This window comes from Neovison vison, chromosome 1, assembly GCF_020171115.1.
Source record: "Neovison vison isolate M4711 chromosome 1, ASM_NN_V1, whole genome shotgun sequence".
In the NCBI taxonomy this organism is placed as follows: Eukaryota; Metazoa; Chordata; class Mammalia; order Carnivora; family Mustelidae; genus Neogale; species Neogale vison.
Genome location: NC_058091.1, coordinates 182,497,855 through 182,524,099, shown reverse-complemented (window position 1 = coordinate 182,524,099; position 26,245 = coordinate 182,497,855). Strand labels below are relative to the sequence as shown.

Below are 26,245 nucleotides of genomic sequence, written 5' to 3'. Positions count from 1 at the left end.
GCTTGTGTGCTCTCCTTCTCTCAAATAAATAAAATCTCTAAATTTAAAAGGGGGGGGGGCAGGTATTTTCCTACCCACTCTGCAATTCAGAGGCTTTTTCTCAGTCTGTTCTCTGAAGTCACTCAGAACATGCACTGCTTTGGGGAGAATGCATTTTGATTGACAGCATAATCAATTTTTAATCATCTCAAGTACATTATCTATTTGGAACGTGCAGTAAATTCTCTCACTTTCACTGATGACTACTAATGGAGGCACATTTGTTTTACCATTAGGGAAGAAATTTTGCTACAAAGCCATTTTTGTAATGGACTTCAAAACCAAATATAAATGATTTAGTGATTATGTCTTATTTGGGATCCTCTCTTTACTTCACGTGACCTCCATCAGCAGAGGTGACTAGGAGCAGGCTGGAATCAGCCTTGTTCACATTCTGGAAGTCTGAGGTCAGCTCCCGGTATGAGTGGTTCTGCTGACAGGACACTGTCCACTGCAGCAAACAGCTGGACCCAAGGCAAAAGCCAAGTTTCTTTAATGGCACTACCATTAGACGGCTCTTATGAAGGACTTCAAAACTGTTTGTAGTTTAAAATATGTGACATCCAAATAACATCATAAAAATATTGCTGTAAATGCTACATGTCTTTGAATAACATAAACACACAGAAAATCCAGCAGTCTTTGAAATCTTAAACCTTACCACAGGCTTAAAAAAAATTTGTCTTGAAAGTAAAATTCTTCAGCTATCTCACAAGGCATTCGGTGGTCCCATCACTCAAAATTAAGAAATTACAGGTGCCGGGGCGCCTTGGTGGCTCAGTGGGTTAAGCCGCTGCCTTCAGCTCAGGTCATGATCTCGGGGTCCTGGGATCGAGTCCCGCATCAGGCTCTCTGCTCAGCAGGGAGCCTGCTTCCTCCTCTCTCTGCCTGCCTCTCTGCCTACTTGTGATCTCTCTCTGTCAAATAAATAAATAAAATCTTTAAAAAAAAAAAAAAGAAAAGAAAAAGAAATTACAGGTGCCTAGGTGACTCAGTTGCTTAAGCATTTGCCTTTGACTCAGGTCCCGATCCTGGGGTCCTGGGTATGAGCCCGATCAGGTTCCCTGCTTAGGGGACGGTCTGCTTCTCCCTCTCCCTCTGCCCCTCCCCCTCCCCCTGCTCATGCTCTCTCTCTCTCTCAAATAAATAAAATCTTTGAGGAAAATAAAAATGTAAAAATTTTAACTATTTAGCTTTTTGTTTTTGTTTTACCATAAATAGTGCCACCATTACATGTAATGTTCCGCAGTTTTTTTATAATTAATGAATTATGCAAATTTCTATAGCTATGGATCATTTCTGTAGGGGTGTACTGGTTTTTCCCACATTGGTTTTTTTTTTAAGTCTCTTTTGTGTAACTGAAGTATAGTTGACAGACAATGTTATCTTAGTTACAGGTGTACAACATAGTGATCCAACACTTACACAGAATATACAAGGCTCACTACAAGTATAGTTACATTTGTCACCACAGTTACCAGTGTTATTGACTATATTCCCTATCTTGCAGTTTTCATCCCTGTAACTTATTTACTTTATAACTGGAATTTTGTACGTCTTAAGCTTCTCCACCTTCCTCCCGTCTGACACCACCAGTTTGTTCTCTGTATTTATGTTTGTTTCTGGTTTTTGTTTATTTTGCTTTTAAAATTCTACATATAAGTGAAGTCACATATGGTATCTGTCTTTCTCTGACTTACTTCTCTTGGCAAATACATTCTAGGTCCAAACACGTCGCTGAAAATGGCAATATCTCTCTCTTTTTTTTAATGGCTGAGTAATATTCCATCGAGAGAGAGAGACAAATAGAGAGAGAGAAAATGTGTGTGTATACATCTTTATCAATTCATTTATTGACAACACTTAGCTGCTTCCACACTTTGGTTATTATAAATAATGCTGCAAAAAGATGGAAATGCATATATATTTTTTTGAATTAGTGTTTTCATTTTCTTTGGGGAAATACCCAGTACTAGGATTACTGGGTCATATGGTATAGAATTTTAATTCTGAGGAACTTCCTACTGTTTTCCATAATGGCTGCACCAGTTTATATTCTCACCACAAAACATAAAGGTTGTCTTATCTCCACATCCTCACCAACACTTGTCATTTCTTATCTTTTTGATATTAGGCATTCTGGCTGGTGTGAGGTGACATCTCACTGTGGTTTTGATTTGCCATTTACTTGATGATTTTTTTTTTTAAAGATTTTATTTATTTATTTGACAGACAGAGATCACAAGTAGGCAGAGAGGCAGGCAGAGAGAGAAGGAAGCGGGCTCCCTGCTGAGCAGAGAGCCCGATGTGGGACTCGATCCCAGGACCCTGAGATCATGACCTGAGCCGAAGGCAGCGGCTTAACCCACCGAGCCACCCAGGCTCCCTACTTGATGATTAATAATGTTGAAAAGACATATTTTCATGTGTCTGTTGGCCATCTGTATGTCTTCTTTGGAAAAAAGTCTATTCAGGTTTTCTGCTCATCTTCTAATCAGATTGTTTGGGTTTTTGGTTTGCCTGTTTGTTTAGGGGTGTTGAATTCTTTATATATTTTATCTATTTTGGATATTAACCCCTTTGTAGGTATGTCATTTGCAAATATCTCCTCCCATTTATCAGGTTGCCTTTTTGTTTTGTTCATGGTTTCCTTTACTGTGCAAAAGCTTTTACTTTGATATAGTCCCAATAGCTTATTTTTTGGTTTTGTTTCCCTTGCCTGAGGAGACATATCTAGAAATAGTGGCTAAGTTCAATGTCAAAGACATTACTACCTCTATTTTCTTTCAAGGAGTTTTATGGTTTCAGGTCTTACGTTTAGGTCTTTAACCCTTTTTGAGTTTATTTTTGTATATAGTGTAAGAAAATAGTCCAGTTTCATTCTTTTGATGTGTCTGTCCAGTTTTCCCAGAACCATTTACGGAAGAGACTATCTTTTTTCCATTGTATATTCTCGCCTCCTTTGTCATAGTCAATTAATCATATAAGCATGGGTTTATTTCTGAGGATTCTATTCTGCTCCTTTGATCTGTGTGTCTATTGTTGTGCCAGTACCCTACTGTTTTGGTTACTATACCTTTGTAGTACAGTTTGGGATCTGGGACGTGATACCTCCAGCTCTGTTCTTCTTTCTCAAAACTACCTTGGCTATTCTGGGCCTTTTGTGGTTTCATACACATTTTAGGATTACTTGTTCTAGTTCTATGTAAAATGCTATCAGTATTTGATATGGAATGCACTGAATCTGTAGATTACTTTGAAATACATGTATGTGTGTGTGTGTGTGTGTGTGTGTGTCTGTGCGTGTATATATATATTTTTTCAATCTTTCAGTTTTCAAATTTGTTCCATTCTGTTATTTATGCCATATAGTGTGTTGTTTATTTCAACCCTTTTTCACATCTCATATTTTCCCTTGGCTCTTTCCTCCATTTTCTGGTTTCTATTTCATATTGCTATATTTCTTCTGCTAGCAATCTATCTTAGAAGTCTCAGTTCTAATATTTATACTGCTGACAGGATTTTGTACTTATCATGCTGTCTTTCTTTTGAAATGGTTATACTTTTCAAATATCTTATCAAATATTTTGGCCCGTAAGCTCATCTTCCTCTAGGAGTATCAGCTGCTCGGCTGGGCACTGGGACGGAGGAAAACCACATGCCAATGCATGCTGGTCCCAGTAAGCTGTGGGTAGGAAGCCCCAGGCAGCAGAGGAACCACAGTTCATCACTCTTCTCCTGCTCAACAGCCCCACAGGCCAAGGGAGCACCCTCTGCTCCACCAGTAACCTGAGGAGATGCTCGTAAGCTGTAACATGCCGCTCAAGGTGGCAGAACAGGAGTGGACGGGGAAGAACCGCCCTGGCCACTAAGTTCCACTCATTTTCCTCAGCACCTCCATAAGGATAGGACTTCTATGCCCAAACCTCTGTTTTAGAAAAAAGTACAGGAGAATGTTTTTTTAACTTGGAGGTACAGAAGCAAGACAAAATGTAAAAGTGACAAAGAAAAAGACTGGATGACAGTATTTAAGGCTTCCAATAAAATGTATACCCTATCTATTAGAAGATGTTAACTTTCTCACTCAGAATCAATACAGTTTCAACTTCCTCCTCCTCTTCCTCACATGGTGGTGACCAAGGTTGGCTCTCTACCAAACACAAGGTGTGGCAGGGCGGACCCCGGACTATGGCACCTGCCAATGTTCTCAAAGTGACTTCCTCCAAGAGCCCATTTCACATCTTCCTCCAAACCTTCCCCCGAAGTAAGAAGTAAGAACTTTTTTCTTCTAGAAACAATGACTCCTGCACACCAGTGTGACCATCCAGTGTGAAGAGAGGATCTTGCTAAACTATCAGCAATGCCTGGGTTACGGCACCATATTTCCATCTTTTATTATCAAGCCCATCTTGAATACACAATTGCTTTGGCTGTTTCCAAGACAGTATACAAAGTAAGTGAGCTGGGCCAATAGATCTTCCTGTTTCTAAGGGGAGGCCAGACCACAGATGTTCAACATTCAAGCCTTTGTTCCTATGCCTGTGTATGGGTCCTGAGATGCAAGTGTATTTTAGTGGTAGGGCACAAAGCAAATCCACAGATAGAAGGAAAAAAGAGCAGTTCAGGGAAAGCCAACATACCTTCAGCATGTAGTAGAAGGGGACCCATGACAGGAAGAGGTCAGAGAAGAATTCAGCAATGCTGAACACACCATACACTACCCAGTAGGTCAGCCACTGGGTATCATCTTCTTTGTTGGGACTCTCTATGGCTTTAATTCTGAAAGGCAATAAAAAGCACATGTGTCATGTAGGGAGACCTCAGCGAAACACTTTCAAATAGCAGACTCTGACAGCCGGCCCTACACCAAGTAGGAACTCAGGCAAATGCATGTGCCACGCTACTGAGATAGGAACACAACAGAAGGATAGGAAGCAGTGAGGAAACAGTAAGACAAGCCATCGTGACTACTGGTCACCAGTCTTCTAGTCACCAGAAAAACCAACACTAGCTTTCCCCTGGACTTCCACCCTGCCTGTGCCTCCACCCAGGCACCAGGAGATACCACCAATGACTGGGAACCCCCCAGTGGCGTCCTGATGCCAGAGATACATCAAGAATTCTCGCTCGGTGGGGCACCTGGCTGGCTCAGTCGGTAGAGCATGTGACTCTTGATCTTGGGGCTGTGAGTCTGCGCCCCATGTTGAGTACAGAGATTACTTAAATAAATAAAATTGTTAAAAAAAAAAAAAGAGAGAGAGAGAGAGGGAGGGAGAGAGAGAGAATTCTTTCATGGTAACTTAGTTCTTATGTGCTTTTAATAACTGAGGTGTATTATGGGTAAATAGAAACTTCTGTAAAGGAACTTCGGGAACACAGTTCAGATACAGCCGGAAGTCTGTAATATACTTTTAACAGACAGGTGAAAGCAAACATCATGGCTTCTGTTTGGTTCCGACTATCATATGTGAGCCTTGGACTGTGATCTCTCCTCCCCTCATCTTAATAGCCTGACTTTCTCAGTACCAACTACTGCTTAAACAAATTTCATTCTGTAAATGAATGGAAATAAATTTAAAATCATCTTTTACTTCTGAATCACAGAAATCTCTTCCAGGCCTGGGAATCTCGCCATTCTAAGCCTGAATGCCACAGTTTTTTTATCCTACCCTGACGTACGTCTGGTTACTTTTCATAACTGAGTTGAACTAAAATAGTAAACCAGAAAACATAGGACTCTTGTTAGCCTATGGGATGTGGTAACTATTGAAAATACTTGGTACACAGGTTCCCGAAAGAGACTGTTAGGTTGCTAAACACGCTGAGTTATTCACTAAGAAAGCCTCTGAACTGGTGAGAGGCAGCTGTGGGTATTATGTTTGTTTGTGTGCATGATTGTTTTAAGAAGACAACTAAAGGGAGAAAGGTACAGCTGACTGGGATGAGCGCCAATGGCGTGAGGGAGAGAGAGGGAAAAGTGATGGCCGCTCTGAAAGTCAAGAGTGTTTCAGTTTACACAAAAGAATCACAAAATGAATTTAAGAAAGCTGCTTATAAAATACTAGCTTGTAACATGGGGACTATGTCCATGTTTTAGCTTTCCTCAGACAGAAGCTGGCAAATGTAATCGAGGGCCATAGACAGGGGTAGGCAAGCACATTAGCCCAAGAACTAACAACGGTATCCCCTTGACATGTAAGGTCATTTTCCTCCCCATTTCTATTTAAGTGGATCTCTTAAGTTATTATGTTGATAAAGATTTTTTTCTTATACATCACACCCCGCAGAGGGGATGCGGAGGTATAATTCACTTCTGGTCCCGGTCTGAGAAACAAAAACGATCCATGACTAAGTAACCAAACGTGATCCAGTCAACAAACACAGCCACACATACACATGAACTAAAATAAATATTCCATGGAAACATTCTGGTATTTTCAATTCCACTCGTGTCATTATTTTTAAGAGGTTAGTCAAGATCCACAGATTCAAAAAGAAAAGCCACCCAAACAGTTCAAGTTCAGTGCTTCAAGGAATAAAAAAGAAAAAGAAAAGGTTAGTCCTCTAACTTATGGACACTATGGATTCAAAAGCTTCCTTGTTAATACACTTGGAACACTACGTAGTAACACTGGAAAGTAGGAAGAAAAGAGCTCGAAACTGAACACACAGGCTGACCAGGACTCTGTGGAAAACCAAGGCAGATGAAAGAAGACAGGACCAAGGGTCTTATTAAGCTAAAGATTTTTTTAAAGATTTTATTTATTTATTTTATTTGAGAAAGAGTATGTGTGAGTGGGAGGAGGGGCAGAGGGAGAGGGTGAGGGAGAAGCAGACTCCAGGCTAAGCAGGGAGCCCAATCTATGAGTGCATCAGGGTTTGACCCCAGAACCATGAGCCCAACCTGAAGACAGATGCTTAACCCACTGAGCCACCCAGGCACCACCAGAAAATGGCAGTTGTAAGCTCTTCTCTGGGGAGAGAACTAACTAGACTGGGGAGCTTCATCTTTTTGAGTCTCGGGTTCCACACCTATAGACAATTTCTTGTTCCTTCTTTCTTGTTGTGACTAAATGATGATGTTATGACATGTAGACATTTTTAGAAATGAACCTTGTGCTATTTTAAATTAAAACAATAATTAAATGCTTCAATCATATGAGAAATTCTATTAAAAACCTCTTCAGCTTAAGGGTTCCTAGGTAGCTCAGTTCAGTGTCTGCCTTCAGCTCAGGTCCCGATCCTGGGGTCCTGGGATCGAGCCCCACGTCAGGCTCCCCGCTCAGCAGGGAATCTGCTTCTCCCATCTGTAGCTCTGTTAGTGCTCTGTCTCTATCTCAAATAAATAAATAAATAAAATCTTTAAATCTTTAAAAAAACAAAACAACTGCCATTTTCTGAATGCTATTTACTTATAGACTTCCTCGTCCAGGTGAGTGGACTCAGGTGATTGATTACTCAGCAATGCACTCTCCTGCCTCATATACACACTATCACATTTCAACTCAGTGTATCAGAATAATGATGTAGCAGCTTCTCAGGCAGCACGGGGACCCAAGAACTCTTAGGCAGGGCTCTATGCCTTTAAGTCATTTCCATTTTGGTCAACATGGCACAGCTGTAGACTGGGAGAGGTAGGAACCTAATCATGTTTTTCCCCAACATCATTTACCTATAAAACTATCTTTTCCCCACTTCATATTCTTGCCTCCTTTGTCATAGATGAATTGACCATGTAAGCATGAGTTTATTTCTGGGCTTTCTCTGCTGTACCATTGATCTATGTGTCTTTGCAGCAGCACCATATTGTTCTACTACAGCTTTGTAACAGACCTTGAATCTGGGACTGTGATACCTGCAGCTTTGTTCTTTCTTGAGATTGCATTTGCTATTCAGGGTCTTTTGTGACTCCATAAAAATGTTAGGGTTATTTGTTCTAGTCCTGTAAAAAGTGCTACTGGTGTTCTGATAGGGATTATACTGAATCTGTAGACTGCTCTGAGTAGTATGGACATTTTAACAGTATTAGTTCTTCCAATCCATGAGCGTGGTATGTCTTTCCATTTGTGTCCTCTTCATCAATGTCTCACAGTTTTCAGAATACAGGTTTTTCACATCCTTGGTTAAATTTTACCTAATTAATTATTTAACTTTTATAAGAGCCCTATGAAATAGGTATTTTTTTTTTAGATTTTATTTATTTATTTGACAGAGAGAAATCACAAGTAGATGGAGAGGCAGGCAGAGAGAGAGGGAAGCAGGCTCCCTGCTGAGCAGAGAGCCCGATGCGGGACTCGATCCCAGGACCCTGAGATCATGACCCGAGCCGAAGGCAGCGGCTTAACCCACTGAACCACCCAGGCGCCCCTGAAATAGGTATTTTTTTAAAAGACTTTTATTTATTTATTTGAGAGAGAGGGAGAGAGCAAGTATGAGAGGGGAGTGTGTCAGAGGGAGAACCAGACTCCCCACCACGTAGGGAGCCCGATGCAGGACTTGATCCTGGGACTCCAAGATCATGACCTGAGCCTAAGGCAGTTGCTTAACTGACTGAGCCACCCAGGTTCCTCCTATGAAATAGGTATCGTTACTCTCACTTTTGAGGGAAAGATTGAGGCTCAGGGAAGAAAAATAACATGTGCAGGGCTCGAAGCTACAAAGTAGCAGAGATTGGGGTGCCTAGGTGGCTCAGGGAGAGCCAGCAACTCTTGATCTCCAGGTCATGAGTTCAAGACCCATGCTGGGTGGACAGCTTACCTGAAAAGGAAGGAAGGAAGGAAAGAAGGAAGAAGGAAGGAAAAAACAAGTAGCAGAGATTGGATTTATACCCAAAATTAACTCCAACAAAGCTTGTGCTTATTTCACACTATTCCAGGCTGTTTTCCTAGTTAGAACAACTCACCACCAGGCAGTGTAACACTCGGCAAAATGTCTGGTACCAAGTAGTTACTTAATCATATTTGTTGCATTAATATAAATACAAAAAGAGTTCACAGCCTTCCTTTTGGAAGGGACCACAATGATCTAGTCTTCCGCTGAAGAAAACCAAGGCTCAGAAAGGGCGGACTGGGTCACAGAAGACAAACAAAAGGAAACATCAGTCTCAAGGTCCAGATCCTTGCAGAATCATTCCACTGTCCATCTTGCTTACCTAGGTAGAAGCCAGGCAGAGGTGAGAGGGGCAGGGAGGGCAGTTAGAAGCGAAAAGGACAGTATTCTGAGTTAGTGCCCCAGTCCACTGTGTCTCAAACTTAGATGATGATCCACCTCCACCTGGAGAACTAATCAAACACATACAGACCTAGGTCCTTTTCAGACCTAGCCTTCAGGTGGTGGTGGGTAGGGCACAGGTATAAACTTGAAGACAGCTGGGAGCGGATCCTAAGGCTAAGCCAAGTTTCAGAACAGCCAGTTCAAAGTTCAGTCTCGGCACCACCTCCCCGTCCTTTCTAGGAAAGAAAATCCAAGTGATGGACTTGGGTCCAATCGGCTGTAGCCGAAGGGTATGAATGGGAGGCCAAAAGAGGAGAAAAGTTAGACAGGAAAGGCAAACTGAATCACGTCTCTGCTACAATTAGGATGAGTCATTCTAAGATGATCTAGAATGCTCACCTGAACATTCTCAAATATGTAAAGGAATTCAAAACAGAACCATCTCCTAACCAAAACTCTTGCTAAAATTTCAAGAACCAATCTAGAAGTACTGTATTTGTTTGGCTAGAATACTGACCTCCCCAGGGCTTTTCAATTCCTAGCTAAACCCTGTAGGAGCTCTGGAACGATCTCAAAAGAAGCTGGCAGCAATTCCAACCACTCCCCCCCATGGGCCTGGGTCACTGGCTCAGATACTCTCTAATTTCCCTTGCCCACAGTGAGGTATATTAGCTGCACCACGGACACTGAACCCGGTTTCAGAATGACTCCTTGGGGGACACATTCATAAAGGACAGACAGGTCTGGTCTTAGACTGCTCTGTGTGGACTTTTTTTTTTTTTAAAGATTTTATTTATTTATTTGACAGAGAGAGATGACAAGTAGGCAGAGAGGCAGGCAGAGAGAGAGGAAGGGAAGCAGGCTCCCTGCTGAGCAAAGAGCCCGATGCGGGACTCGATCCCAGGACCCTGAGATCATGACCTGAGCCGAAGGCAGCGGCTTAACCCACTGAGCCACCCAGGCGCCCCTCTGTGTGGACTTTTACTGCCATATTCTTACTACTGATCCAATGCCTGGCCACTTGGGCTCAGTGCTGTGGACTCTCTGCTCTCTCTCTCTCGTCCACCCCTACCCTATTCCCGGAGCAGGGTGTGGCCTACTTGGAGCAGGTGGCAAAAATGAAATGAGGCCCAGGTAAGCAGCAGAGACACAGCTCGGGTGCTGAAGGTGACCGTCAATACCACCTATGGGAGTGGCTTGCGGTTCTAAAAATTCACACAGCAGAATTAGAAACTGTTGAATGTTGAGTTGGTAGCTGTCTTACAGATAAATTGTTCCTATTCTATATTTTATAGACCAAAATATGAAGTTCAAATGAATTTCAACTGAAAATAAAATATTATAGGGGTGCCAGGGTGACTCAGTCAGTTGAGTGTGTTGAGCTCAAATCATGATCCACAAGTCCTGGGATCGAGTCCCACATCCGGCTCCCTGCTCAGTGGGGAGCCTGATTCTCCTTCTCCCCCTGCCTGGACCTCTCTCTCTCTGTCAAATAAATAAATCTATAAAAAGAAAAGATTATAGAAGCATGTGTCTACACAGTTTTTAAGGACAGCATGAAATTGTCCTTATGTCCTTATGAAACTGCATAAATACATGTTGTTATATTCACACAATGAAATATTCTGAAGCCTTTAAAAAGGACATTAACAGAGAAAGATGTACAAGATACTGGGCTGAATGTAGATTACTAACTTTGTGTTTGGAAAAAAAAAAGAAAGGCAGATATATATCTGTGTGTGTTTACAGACCAAGAATGGTGTCCAGAAATACATACTTCAAATTGGGTAAAGTTAATCCTGGGCATTAGGATTGCAGAATTTCATTTTGAGGTCTTTTTGTAATGAGCCTATACTATTTTTTATAACAAGAGGAAGGAAAAAGTTTTCCACGTGGGGAATAAAAAATGAACACCAGACTTTCTACAACTACTTCCTCCTATGAGACTAACTCTCTCTCTAGAGCTTTGTTAAACACTGAAGTGAACATCAGGCACACTCATTTAATGTCTCTCCTGAGGAAACAGCTCCTGGGTCTCTAACAAACTTCTTTTTTTTTTTTTTTTTAAAGATTTTATTTATTTATTTGACAGAGATCACAAGTAGGCAGAGGCAGGCAGAGAGAGAGAGGAGGAAGCAGGCTCCCCGCTGAGCAGAGAGCCCGATGCGGGACTCGATCCCAGGACCCTGAGATCATGACCTGAGCCGAAGGCAGCGGCTTAACCCACTGAGGCACCCAGGCGCCCACAAACTTCTTAAACAATGATAGGACACACACTGCTGTGTTTCAGAGCATTAAAAGGCTTTCAATACACACGTAAACACAGAAAGAGAAAGGAGAGTCCGACAGCCCATCACATGGAATGGACTCATTCTAATTTTCTATTTAAACAAAGCAGTATCAAAAAAATTATTAATTACTGTGGAACAGCCAGGCTTTTTCCTTCCTTTCTTCCCAATGCTCATCTGGCTTTGCATCATTTCACCACCCTCAGCTTTCACCTTGTAATCTGGTTCTACCACTTACTAGGCACATGACCTTGAGCCAAGTTATTCTGGGCCTTAGTGTCCTCATTTCTCAAGCAGGAATGATAAACTTTCATGAAGATTAAATTAATACATGTAAAGCACTTAGAATCAAGGCCCTGAATCGAGTAAGCTTTCGTTAAATATTACCTTAACAGATAAGTACTTACAATGTGGTAACAATTTATTATCATTATAGGGAGGCAAAAGACTAAAAGGAAAAGCGAGTGATAAGAACATTCCAGTCCTTCTGGCTAAGTACAGTTGGTAGAGGGTTAACATTGTTAATAAGGCTAAGAGGAGATTAGAGAATTACCACGGATTTTAATTATACCTCACTCTCCAAATCCCAAATGCTACAGAGAGTAAAGAGCTGAATCCCCAAATCCCATTTGCAGGTCAATGGGAACAAATTCGGACACTGGTGAGAACATTTTTCGGGCCTAAATTCTTCAGTACTGGATGGGTATGGATAAGCATAGAACTCACTGGCCAGACCACTGGACTCCAGGGACAGGTACTGGCTGCCTCCAACGACGGGGCCCATCTGTTTGTTTATACCTTTAGTGCTGTTTTCTAAAAGGGCAGGAGGGAACGTGGCTGAAGGACAGCATGTGGAGAGAAAATGAAGGCTGTGCAGAGATGGTCTTGAGCCACTGGTATTCTCTCCCTCACAAACCGAGTCATTCCTCAGAGAACGTAGGATATCCCCTGCCCGTGTAGTAACCCACCACAGCAAATCCGCGCCAGATGCCTTCAGATACGAGCATATACTGAGCACTGACATTGCTTCTTCTGACACTGTAAGGAAGCCCTCGGGCCAAAATAGTGGTTCTCAAAGACCAAAAGTCCACAGTCAAAAACAGTTCCACTCCTAATTTAAGGAGCACATGTGTGCTTCAGGAAGGGTCCTATGAAGGAGGGCTGTGGAGGCAGAGTTATGGGGAACTGGAAATCTTAATAGAAACAAAACAAAGTTAAAAAAAAATGGGATTTAGTATTTACAAATTGTTAAAATTATACCCAGTGCTTAGGAACATATATACACCACATCATAACAGAAGAGAACCATTAGAACCACATCCTCATAGCCTGGAAGAATAAAATTCTACTGTCCTCTAATGCTCTTGGAATAATAATGTCTTAAGCTGCTAATATAGATATAAGAAAAAATAAGACAAGGAACCAAAAAAATCTAAGTGGAAGAAATTAATCAAAGAAAACACTAAGGAGGTTTTCCCTGAATCATTTAAAAGCGCAATGACCTAGAGATAATCACAACCATGACCAAGTCAGTTTTCTTCTCTGTAGGTTAATAAAAGTAACCACCCTTAATTAAGCATGTACTGATTGATAGATTCTGTGCTAAGCGGTTGACGTATACTATCCACCCCTATTACGTATAAGAAAATTGGGTTTTATCAAAGTTAAGCTATCTGCCCAAGGGTTAAGAGAGCTAGAACTAGCAGATCCATACACACATACGCTTCTGATGACTCACACCAAAGAAAGCCAGGTACGAACCACCTGTAGTGTTTGTGATTCGTGCAGAACTTGGTCGCTACAATTCAAATTAGACAAATAACATAAAATTAAGTAATACATTTCTTCAAAGCACTGGCTTTACTACTAAAACCGGCTGTATCCACCCACAGAATTTTAATTTTAATGAGTCAATTCTATTACCAAACAGTGAATCAAGGAAAAAAAAAAACAATTAATAAAAAACCCTGTAGGGGCGCCTGGGTGGCTCAGTGGGTTAAGCCGCTGCCTTCGGCTCCGGTCATGATCTCAGGGTCCTGGGATCGAGTCCCGCATCGGGCTCTCTGCTCAGCAGGGAGCCTGCTTCCCTCTATCTCTCTCTCTGCCTGCCTCTCCATCTGCTTGTGATCTCTCTCTGTCAAATAAATAAATTAAAAATCTTTAAAAATAAAAAAAATAAAAAAATTAAAAACCCTGTAACAATAAACAGCTTTGAGACACTCCGTTGGTAAAGAACAGAAAGAAATCTGCCGGGAATCCATGTGCTTTATTTTGAATGTGGTAGATCTTATTTAATAGCAAATATTCCAGAATTCAAGGCAGACTGTCTGAAGCATGAATCTCAAGACTACAGACCATAATGTTTACAATCCTTTCTCTGACAGAGCAGACACATAGCATGACCACCCCCAGCACCCGCTACACATGGGACTACTTCCGCCGTATGTATCGAAGAGCGAGATGTAGGGACTCCTGGGAGCCCAAAATGGTTCTCCTATACTTTATTAAAACCTTTATGGGTTTAGGAGAATGCCATCGTGAATCTTGACTAATACAGTGCATCAAATTACAAGGGGGGGGGAATGACATATTTTAAGACATAAACACTAGTTTGTTTCCATGCTGATAAAGAGAAGATTTTTCTTCTTCATGGAAAAAAAGAAGGTAAGAAGCAATGGGCACACAGAGTTCCCCTTGTTTTCCACCGCAGAGCAGCTGTCCTCTCAAAGCAACAGAGAGGATCCTGCACAGTAAAAGCCATTTGCTTACTTACCATTTATATCGTGCCCAGCCCTTCTACCCATTCAAAAAAAAAAAAAAGAAGAAAAGAAAGGAAAAAAGATATAAGAGAACTAGCTGGATACGCCTCCTAAATACATAGAAAACACTTAGAAAGATACATAGTGTATCTTCTAAGGTGACTATACAAGAACAGTGAAAAAAATACCATGCTCCTTTACTCTTTAATATACTGTTTAATATACAAAAGCGCCTGACTTAGTGAAATACATAAGCTAAATTCACAGGCAAATACATTTTAAGATGAGTCTATGAAACATCTCTAATGGAGACCAAATATTAAAACAAAAGCCAACATTTTGTAGTCAAACATTTTGAAGTTTAATTATGATGACCTTTTTTTTTTTTTTTTACCAACTGTCTACCATTTGGTTTTTTAATGCAAAATGGAAAATTCAGTCACAGTCAAATATAAAACATGAGGAATGTTGAAGTGTGCAGGCCAGAGAACTCGGACGTCCCTCTACCTACACTGGCTTTGCCCCAGCAGAGCCATGATCCAGGTTCAGTAGTTCCCAAATCTATAAAAGGCGGCACTCACCCCAGCAGCTTCATCTCTGGGACCTAAACTAGCTGAAAAAAAAATTTTTTTAAGAGGCTTCACACCCAGAGTGGAGCCCACCACGGGACTCAAATCCATGGTCCTGAGATTAATACCTGAGCTGAGATCAAGAGTCAGGTGCTTAACCGACAGAGTCACCCAGGTACCTGTAACTGTTTATAAATCAAAACTGAATGCCTTAAAGTTTAATAGTTTAATAAAAAAAAAATGTATGTCTGAAGCAGTAACACAGCAGATGAGGATTCCACCAGAACAATGTCTGTCTATAAAACTTGATGGTTGTGTAAATACAGTATCCGTGTCAGATACAGAATGATCAAGTTGAACATCAGCTCAAGTACCCTCCCAACCTGGACAAGAACAATCTAACCCGACGTTTCTCAGACAGGAGAAGGCCACATCAAGATAGGCACAGGGCAGCCTGGAGTTACCTCTGACGCGTAAGTGATCCCTTCCCCAGATCACCTGGTCTGACTACCAGAAGCTGCAGGCTATATATAGTGGCTGTGTGACTGAGACCGGCCGATAAGCTCTGCTCCCAGGAACCAGGAGAGTGTGCAAGCGACAGACGACCGTCCGAAGAGGTTTCTACAGGCCCCCGCTCCTACTTCAGCTGCTACAAAAAGCCACTGAATGACCATCTTTGAAAAGGTTTCTCAACTTTTGTATTAACTCCTTGTTTCTCAACACTAATTCATTGGTAATGCCGTTCAACAGCCACAAGACACCTTAAAATCTCCCATATGTATCTCGAGTTGTTGGAAATACTGTAGGAGATGAGGAATACTCGTTTCAAGTCAGTCCTGAAGAAGAGAAGAACTCCAAGATGGGGCAGAAGGACAGATAAACTACATCTGTAGGGCTCTCATACACAGGAAAGAAAAAAAAAATCATTAAAATTCACAGGGAACATTCTAGAACAGAGAATTAAGAAAAGGATCTCTCCCCACATCTGCTTTAGAGCCCAGAAAGTAGATCATGAGTAAATCATTTAAATCCTTCGTCTTACTTGCTCCTTAAGCCTTTCTTTTCTCTATGGCACAGGCAAGGGCGGGGGGAGAAGAAACTAACCCAAATGCCGGCTCTAATTACCTACAAAAATAGTGACATGCTATTACAAGGACATTTTATCACTTTTTCTAGTTTTCTCTACAACTCCATCTTAAAATAGTTCAGCAATATTAGCAGTGAGACTAAGTGAAAACGCACGCAATAAAAAGGCGACAAACGTAAAATGGTTAAATGTCTAAGATTTCACGATGCTCAAGGCAAAATTTACAGGATACCCCTTCCTGACCCAAGTGCAGTCGCCCAGAACACTGCACACGCTGCCCACCACCCAGAGATGTCAGCGTGAGCTGTGCCCCTGGGTGCCTAAGCAGGCCAGCCCAGGGCTCCCAGCAGTAGAGTCTGGAAAAGCTAGTGAAACAGGAACACAAGCAGCTTGGTAGAAAATGTATCCACTTCCAAATTCGCATCCATTAAAAAAAGGATAAAAAAACAGAATTACAAGTTCTGGAAACACACACACACACACACACACACACACGTGCACAGGCACAAACAAACACGCCCCTTCCTAATGAGTCTGAGAACCACAAATCCACACCCTCCAACCCCATTTGAGACTTTGCTTCAGATGACCAGCTTTTTCAAAACAAAGTGGTGCTGAAATGCCGGTCACACCAGGACCACATTCTCCAAAGTCTCCTTTGGGTCCCAAACCTCCATTTAGGAGTCTGCCACTGCAGATTTTAAATGAGGAGATTCCAGTCCTTTGTAACCTAGGCTCCCGCACTTTGTCTGCTGTGAATCATTAACTAAGAAAATGCTGGTGCTTTTACTTGGGGATAGTTGTAGTACAGTTCTTGTAGTCACCTGACAGTGTCTCTTCCCAATTTTCCCCCTCAGTGTCCCCTTTCCAATCTGACCTCACAGGCATCATCCCCAAACATCCTCTCCTTGAGATTCTTTGCCCCCTGCTACAAAACTAAAGGCAAGGCTGCACTGCCCCAGGAAATCCAGTTCCAGGTGCCCTCCTGGGAAGGGCTTGCACTGGGCAAACAGCAGGTCCCTGCAAACAGCTAGTCATGTAGGTGCTCTTGTAAATCAACGCTAGGTAACAAGCGACAGAACCTGTTAGTAATACGTTCTAACTCACGTTCACAAAACACTGCAAATGCCTGTGTGTGTGTGTGTGTGTGTGTGTGTGTGTGTATACAGGTATATGATTTGGGAGGGCAGTGCTCTACTTGAGAGAAAAAAATCCACCGCATAGGGGCGCCTGAGTGGCTCAGTGGGTTAAGCCGCTGCCTTCGGCTCTGGTCATGATCTCAGGGTCCTGGGATCGAGTCCCGCATCGGGCTCTCTGCTCAGCAGGGAGCCTGCTTCCTCCTCTCTCTCTCTACCTGCCTCTCTGCCTACTTGTGATTTCTCTCTGTCAAATAAATAAATAAAATCTTTAAAAAAAAAAAAAAAAACACCGCATAAAGACAATGTACTGACAGGGTCAGATCAAGAAACGAAAAAGTTCACATCAACAGTTCATCCTTCATCTCTGGGTATGGCTTGTATCCAAGACAGCCGAAGAGCCACAAGGAAAAAAGTGCAGCAGTCCAGTTAGAAACATGGACTTTGGAACCAGAGCCCCTGTGTTGTTTGATTGGTTTATGTATTTATTTTATTTTAATTTTTATTTACTTGAGAGCGAGAAAGAGAGAGATCACAGAGGGAGGGAAGAGGGAGAGAAAAATGCAGACTCCATGCTGAGCAGGGTGCCCGGGACAGGGCTCGATCCCAGGACCTGACTGAGCCACCCAGGTGTCCATATTTACTTGTTTTAAAAGTAAGCTCTAATACCAGTCTGGGGCTTGAACTCATAACCTCCAAGGTGAAGAGTCTTATGCTCTACCAAGCAAGGCAGCCAGGCTCCCTGGGTTTAAAGACATTTTCCCATCCCAATCAAGTTACTCCTTCCTCTGTTTCCTCATCTGTAAAATGGGAGCAATCATAGGGCTTATGCCATCGGGGTGCCATGAGGATTACACGAGCCACATTTGTAAAGCACTGAACTAGGGTATATAAGTGTCTATTAATTGCAGGGCCGCATAGGTATTCAGCCATGCAATCTGCTAAAAGCAATCACCTCCTCTGTCTCGGTGGCACAGTTTAAAATGGGTTGGCAAGGAAGGACCCGAAGATAAAATGACACATCACTCGTGTGGCCATGAGATTGCAAAAGTGCTGCCAAACATTAGACTGAATCTAGTCACCAAAATGCTGGACTCCTAGTTAATCTTTCAGAGCCTGGTAATAAAATATGCCTAACTGCACCATCGCGTTCCTGTGTAGTAACTGAGAGTTCCAGACCACGTCTGGCCTCTCTGGGTGACCTTGGGACACACACTCTACCTCTCTGTACCTGGACCATTTGAAAACTAAAGGAATTAGATTATATGCTTGATCTCTATGGCCCAGCTCTGACAGTCCCAGGAAGGTGGTAGCCTAATCTTTATGAAAATGTTGAAATTTAAAAAAAAAAAAAAATGTTGAAATAAAAAGAAAAACTAATAGATATTTTTGTAGAATTTTTAAAAAGTCACTAATGGGATAAAAAGCAAACTTTCCTCCTTTTCTTCCTCTGTGGGGCAAAAATAAAATTAGAAAATAAAGTCATCAGACTTGCCCTCATACTTTCATTTGACCAAAGAAGCAGGGCCAAGACTGGCACCCACTCGAGGACCCCAGTAGGGGCTGTCTCAGGTCTCTGGCAATGGACTCAGTATAGGAGGGCACACACAGCACGTGCTCCAGGGACGTCTCTTGGAAAGACTCTGATTTGTGCAATGCTCCTGGAAGCAGGGCTGCACCAGGAAAAAAAGGCCCCATGTTATAGGATCCCCAGGTTATGAAATGTCCAGAATAGGCCCAATCCATAGAGACAGAAAGTAGTAAGTGGTTTCTGGAGACTGGGGCATAGGACAAATAGGGAGTGACTGCTAATGGATCCAGTTTCTTTTGGGAAGTGATGGAAATGTGTTGGAATGAGATAGTGATGATACACGCACAACTTTACGAACATACCAAACACTGAACTGGACTTTACAAAGGCTAGAATTACACCTCGGCAAAACAATGGGGTGGCATGGGGGTAGGCCTACTTCAGTAACAGAGGCTCACACAGAGCAGTGGCCTGCCTTCTCCTCCCAGGAACAGAGCAAAGAAGTCAAGAGATGACAACAATTCTGTCAACAGCTCTTGACAATGAGAAGGCTGGAATTCGATTTCAAGTTGCCTGTGCATGGTGGCTAAAAAGTCTGGAATCGTAGAAGAGAAGATCAAAGGCCCTGCTCCCGAAGGGACATGGTGTACCAGAAAACAAGAGTAACCAGTAGGAACGGGGGCCTCTTAAGGCCCTAACTGCCCCTCCATGAGTGGAGGCCAGGCCTCCAGCCGTCTGCGTTCCAACACTCCACCCCTGACCCGAAGCCAGTACCCTGGGGTCCCACCCACAGTTTTCCCAGGAGTGAGACCTAAGCCAAGCCAGGAAGCCATGGGAGCGTTTCCAAACTTGACTTCTGTGCCCTGCGGCCTCTAAGCCCCGTGCTGCCCATTATGTGGTGTGGGCCTTCCGGACACGGACGAAGACGAGAGGAACTAGCAGGAACCAGAGCAGATGCTGAGAAAGGCTGAGACCGGCAAGAGTTGGGCAGGATGGCCACTCCCTTCCAGGGTCACTGCAGCCACAATGACCTTAAGATCTACATCATATCATGTTACTCCCTATTTCTATTTGAAAACCATCCAAGACAATCAGAAAACCTGCAAACTCCCTTCAACCACCTGGAATCAATGCGCCCCGACCCTCTGGCCACGGGCCCTGGGTCATGGCACCTGCACGGCTCTTGGGTTCCCTCACCTCTCTCCAGGCTTCCAATGCCCAGCTCCTGGCACCTGTGGCACCTCCGCCAGGCTTTGCTCTTGGCTCACCTGGCACTTTCGCAAGCCTGAAGTCAAACAGACTCTCAGAGAAATATGTGTATGGGGGGGGGGGGTTTCCTGCTATTCCCTACCCCAGCTCCCTATTTTCTTCACAGCTTACCTCCTACCCTCGGTCAGCATGGACTACTCACCGCGGTCTACCTTGGCAGACTGCGCCCTCACAGAGAACGAATAGCATGTCCACCCAGTCCCCAGAGCAGCTACTGGGCTGCTACCACTGGGCCTGGAGTGTGGCTGGATTCGATTCTTGCTAAACAGAGGAACCCGCACTCTTTAGAAGAGCTCTGGCTGGGAAGCACAGGGAGAATTGTAAGATACAAGAGAACGATTAAAAAGAAGGGGATCACAGGTCACATTTTAAGTAAAATGGACTCATGTGCCACTAACGATACCATTTTCAATGACTTTCTGACAATCACACAATGACACCGGTTAAGCAATGAACAAACTTGATCAGACGAATGTCTGACGCTGACTGCCTCAACGTTACTCACTGGGGGTCTGTTTGCTTTACACCGTGCTCACAGTCCCATGTCACCTTGACACAGCAGAGGTCAGGTAGGGTCCCAGGGTCAGCAGGCCATTTTCCCCTCCCTTGCAGCCCATCGAGTGTTAACAAGCACCGGTTCCTGCTGCCGCTCCACATCGGGGGCCCAAAACACGGGTTGACACTGGACTCCTTTACAGGCTGTAAAAGATCAAGGAGCCTAGGACCCCCCCCCCAAGCCCAGGCTGCACCCCATACCAGTTACACTAGAATCTCTGGAGGTAGGGCCCAAGCGTTAGGATTTTTGAAAGCTCCTTCAAGTAACTCCGATGGGCATCCAAGGCTGAGAACCACTGTTTTAGGGAGAAGTCCAAATGCCACAGAGAGCAACCTTCACTTAATTCCCGTATGGTCATAAAATGTTCTCTTTAATTTAAAGGTGAAAGAGTTGGGCCTATCAAAAGGAAGCATCCTGTGAATAAATACCACTCTAGAGATACTCATCATTTCCTGAATTTTTGCTGCAATCGTTAAATTCCCTTTATTAGATTTTTAGCACTTTTCCGGCTCCTAGTATGGCATACTATAAATGTCCCTTTGCCTCAGAATATTCAACTAGAAAAGAAAGTAACATACTTGGTGAATGGAATAATTCTAAAACAGGTAAAACCCATGTACCTAACCCACTTAGAAATATGAACCTCTCTAGCATCTCACAGAATTCTGAGCAATAGACAGGAGCATTTAGCTTCCTGGAAGTAAAAAGAGCCAATACTACTCAGTTGACTATGCAGAGAATGAAAGAATGACTACAAAAAAGTGATTAAAAAGAAAAAAAAACTGAAACTGACTTGCTTTAAAATTGGACTGAAAAAGAGATTCCTGCTAGGATTAATCCACTTCAGGTCAAGAAGAAACATACCGGAGTTCTGCCTGTAGTCACATCAGCTTCCGCCCACACCTGGATCTACATACCCCACCTAGGAACAGACTTTTACTTGACGAGAAAGCCCACACCAATGACCTCATCACACTAACAGAGAAGGTTATGTTTCTCAACAGGGTTATGTGCCAAACGGTACTGACATGAAAAAGGGTTTTATGCTGCTCAGTATTTCCAAATATCCATATTCCTTTTGGTTCAAAATTACTCAAGCAGCAAGGCAGTTACTCAAGTGCAACCCCGGATTTGTTAAAAATGGGATCAACAACCTCTAAACCACGAACCTCAATCATGCTTCAAGCTCTTTTTTTCCTAAATTTTTATTAAAGGAACTCTTGCAAGCGGACTAACAATCAGAAGAAAAGTAAAGGAATGTACTTTTATGTTATTTTGTCTGAGAGCAGAGACGCGTCACACAAGCCACTTTGAATTTGTGTTGCCTCCAAACTTTCCATACACACTGTATTATCAGTCAATTACATTTTATGAAAAACCATTCTTCCTGCCCCTTTTGCAGTGACCTGAAAGCCAAACCAGTTTTCCTGGTTTGCCCTTCTTTGGTATACCCATGTAACCTGGATGGTACTTAAACAAGTAATGCTGGAAGACGGTAAATGCTTTTCTCAACATGAAGACAAGAACTCCAAACTCATAAACAAGTAGGAGCCTAACGTTGTCAGACTTTATGGAGTGATTCCAATTGATTCTGCACTAGGAGAATACAATAACTTCAATAATAACTGCTCAAATCAGAACTCACGTCTACATTGTTTCCTCCTTTCTGGCCAAATACTAAATTCTAGCTTGTTCTGTAATAGACACAGGATGTAATACATGGGTTATCTGTGTGTTAGCCTCCCAGCTGAAAAGTTCTTCCTCCTTTATGGGTGAGAAAATTTGCAGAGACCAATTCAATGAAAGTAAGACCCACCAGCTTTCTTGGGTAGAGCTACAGACTAGAACAATTTATATGTGGCAAAAATTCTGATGTGAATGAACGAAAACATGAAATTGTAGAATATTTTCAAAATAAATACTGTAGAGTGAAAACCTCAAATAGGAAAAAATTCAGATCCTAATCTGCTAAGATTCATTTTTAAGTTTAATTACATAAATGAGTCATTTATATAACCAAGGAGCTATATTAGGGATGCTTTTTTTTTTTTTTTTTGGAAGATTTTATTTATTTGTCAGAGAGAGCAAAAGCAGGGGGAGCAGCAGGCAGAGGTAGAGGCAAGCAGAGAAAGAAGCAGGCTCCTCGCTGAGCAAGGAGCCTGATCTGGGACTCCATCCCAAGACCCTGGGATCATGACCTGAGCCCAAGGCAGATGTTTAACCAACTGAGCCTCCCCCCCCACCCCCCCGTGTCCCATTAGGGATGGATCTTACAAGGTTCTTTTTGGGGGCACCAGGTGGCTCAGTCGGTTAAGCATCTGCCTTGGGCTCAGGTCATGATCCTGGGCCCTTGGATGGAGCCCCTAGTCCACTGGGCTCCCTGTAGGGAGCCTTCTCCCCCCTCTCCTCCCCACTCGCGCTTTCTGGTGCTATCTCTACTTTTCTCTCTCTCAAATAAATAAAATATTTTTTTTTTTAAGATTTTATTTATTTATTTGACAGAGAGAAATCACAAGTAGATGGAGAGGCAGGCAGAGAGAGAGAGGGAAGCAGGCTCCCCGCTGAGCAGAGAGCCCGATGCGGGACTCGATCCCAGGACCCTGAGATCATGACCTGAGCTGAAGGCAGCGGCTTAACCCACTGAGCCACCCAGGCGCCCCAAAATCTTTTTTTTTAAAGATTGTTTTTGTTTATACACTAGGGTAAGTGTTCTCCATTTGCCTTTAGTAAGTGGCTAGTCTTTTCAAACTCAAGAAGGCAAAATTCTCCCCAGGTTCTGAATTAACGGTAATTCTGAATTAGGGGAAGTCTCATTTGATGGGGTTTTACTCTCAGACATATAAGTATAAAGTGAAATACACATTAATGTAATTATTAAGGAGAAAGGATCATCTCTCTGTACCCAGCTGAGAGCTCCCTAGCAGTAAAGGCAGGACGACTTCGTTGTAGCACTTTCCATCGGCGCGCATGTATTACAAGGGACCCGCCCAGCCAGCATAACCCGATGAAATAAGCATTTCAGCTAGTCATCAGGAGATGGGGCATCAAGTTAAGGCTCTAAAATGTGTGTCCTTAAGCACCTTCTACCTTCTGTGCACTGACCGCTCTCGCAGGAAAATGGGGATGTGTACTAACTAGGACAGCCCTGGTTGGGGGATAGGGAGGAAAGGGGAGGTAGGGAGGATTGCAGGGGGAGCCACTTACGAGACGTAAGCTGGGTAGCCAAATCCTATCAAGTTGCAGAGAAGAGAGGCTCCATAACCGAACACCAGGTATAAAGCCACCAGCCCGATGACACCTGGAGACACGAGAAGAGAAATGGGTCCCCTGGCACAGGAGGCGTTAAGCCGGACAGCCCCCGCCCACACTGCGAGGCTCGGCCTAGTGCGGGCGATCGAGAAAAACAAAACCACCGTAAGGCTGGGCCCGGGCCTTTCCCCGGCTTCACAGTCCGCCTGGGGACAGCCCCTACCTTCGCGCCGTTCCCACTGCCCCCCTCCCGCAGGGGTCTCCCGCCGTGCAGCTCACCGGCCTAGGGAACCGCGATCCACAGAGGATTTGGAGAGGCCCCGACTCCCCTGCCCGCCCGCGACCCCTCGCGTCCCGGGGGACACCCTGCTCGGCGCAGAGCTCCGCCGAGAGCCTGGCGGGACCATGCCCGCGCGCCCGCCCGCAAGACGCCCCCACCACTCGGCGCCAAGCCCGCGCGCGGCCCCTGGGACTGGGCGCTCGGCCGCCGGGACAGACACGTCAGCGCCGGTCCTCCCCGCGCCCCGAACACCCGCCGTCCCCCCCGCCCCCGCCCCGGTCCTGGCGCCCCCGCGGTGTCTCCGGCCCCCCCGGCCTGCCGGAACGGCCAGATCGGTCCCGAGGATGCCCTCGCCCCCATCTGTCACACACACCCTCTCCTCCGAACCCCCTTCCCGCTCGCTTCCCCAGCAGCTGGTGCCGCGGCTGCTCCCGGGGCCCGGCCACCCGCGGCGACCGCGCACCCACCGAGCGCGATGTATCTCCGGTTCACGCCGGTCTTGGCCTCGAGCTTGGCCAAAAGGTCGGTCATGCAGTTCTTCTCCTGCAGAAACCGGTCGAACCTCTGTCTCATGGCCGCAGACATGGCGAAAACCTTCGCGCCGCCGCCCGGGCTGCTCCTAGTGCGGGGTGGCCGCAGAGCCGGGTGACTGGGGCTGGGGCGGGAGACCGGCGGGGCGGGGCGGGAGGCGGGCAGGACCAGCGCCTGTTGACGCGTCCCCCTCCTAGAGCGGGCACCCCCTCCCCGCCTCGCCCCGCCCCGCCCAGCCCCGCCCCGCCGCGGGCACCACACCCGGCCGGGGGCGGGTCCTGCGCCTCCCCCACGTCAGAGGGGGGGCGGGAGCTGCAGCGGCTCACGGCGGGGGGACCGTACCCCGCGTCTAGCGGCCTAATTCGGCCGAAGGTAGAGACGAGCGATGACTCCTGTGAGCGCCTCGCGCAGATCGCGCTGGTGCAAAAGCAGGTGGTAAGGGGGAGGCGGGCGCCCCTATTGCTCCCACCCGCCACATAGTGAGACTGGTTTGAACGGGTCTGTACCGCTGTGCTGACCCTGCCAAGGCATTGAAGTTTAGCAACGGAAATGTACGACCAACCGCGAAAGAACTCTTCGTCGGAGACCTGCTTTCCCCCTCGTTGCTGGAACTCCGCATAGCTTTGCCCCCATAGTCTTGGTGCGAAGACCCTTGAAGAGACTTCCGCAGACCCTCCGCGGAGGGTACACGGGTTCCGGGAAAGCGCTGCACTGCTGAAACCTTTCTGTGGTGGAGTTGCATTTGATTGAGACCTGATATCCTGGAAACGTTTCCACCCGCCCTCCCCGACCCCCCGCCCTGGCGGAGACTAGTTCGTCCTTGCCTACAGCAAAATTACCCGGAAGGAGGAAATCCAACACTTCGGGCAGGGCCTCCCTTTGCTGCCGTGAGAACGTCTTCCTCTACTTAAACCTTGGCTGTGGTTATCTCCCACCACACTATTTAAGGAAACTCCTTTTGAAATTATTACCTTTGTGACTCCTATGATCTACACAACGGGCGTAGAGTTCGCCTCATTGCTTAAGCTTCGAAGCGTCGGGTTCCTTACAGACTAGGGCTCCCGTACCTCCGTTAAAGCCGTCACCGCCCCCCCACCCCCCGCACACCAGCTGGGCCCCGGCGCTTCCTCTTTGTCCCGCACAACCCCTCTGCTCTGCTCTTTCAAACTGGCCTAGCTCTGCAGCACTGCCTTCCGCTTCAGCCAGAAAAAAAAAAAAAAAAAAAAAAAACCACCTACCTTGCCCACTCCTAACTTTTCCCTTTTATGCTAATTCTTTCTCTTTTCTTCCCTAGAGTCTCAGCTCCGTTTTCTCAGCAGTGAACAAATGAAACCAAATAAAAAATTAATGAGATGATTGTGATAGCCTCCCAGTGCATTTCTGTCTTTCCACCTACAGTCAATTCTCAATGTGTCAGCCAGTTAGTTGGATCTTTTTAAAATGTGGGTCAAGCTGTGGATTTCGCTCTGAACCATGTGCTCCGCACCGTCCAGTAGCTTTCCATTGGTCAGAGGTGATGTGGTTTATCCCTCTGTCTTCCAATTTCATCTACAGCCTGCCTCCTTGCTGTGCCCCAAACAAGCTGAATGCATTCCTGCCTCTGGCCTTTCATCCTCCTTCTATCTCCAGGGTTCCCAACCAGGAGGGATTTTGACCCATACAGGACATAGGACAATGTCTGGAGACATCTTTGGTCCTCAAACAGATGGTCACAATGAGAAGCGGTTGCTGCTAGCAT

The 26,245-nt window shown here is 44.7% G+C and overlaps 1 protein-coding gene across 1 annotated transcript in view; it reads right to left on the bottom strand.

Annotated features, from left to right (window-relative positions):
- The window catches only part of REEP5 (receptor accessory protein 5), a 37,922-nt gene extending 13,276 nt beyond the window's left edge, over positions 1–24,646 (bottom strand). Inside the window, exons 1-3 of the mRNA XM_044264154.1 lie at positions 24,444–24,646; positions 23,652–23,745; positions 4,680–4,818 (exon numbers count right to left, since the gene is read on the bottom strand). Coding sequence (XP_044120089.1) covers positions 4,680–4,818; positions 23,652–23,745; positions 24,444–24,561 — 351 coding nt within the window. The 5' untranslated portion in view covers positions 24,562–24,646. The remainder of the gene's footprint in view (positions 1–4,679; positions 4,819–23,651; positions 23,746–24,443) is intronic.
- Positions 24,647–26,245: the final 1,599 nt, after the last annotated feature.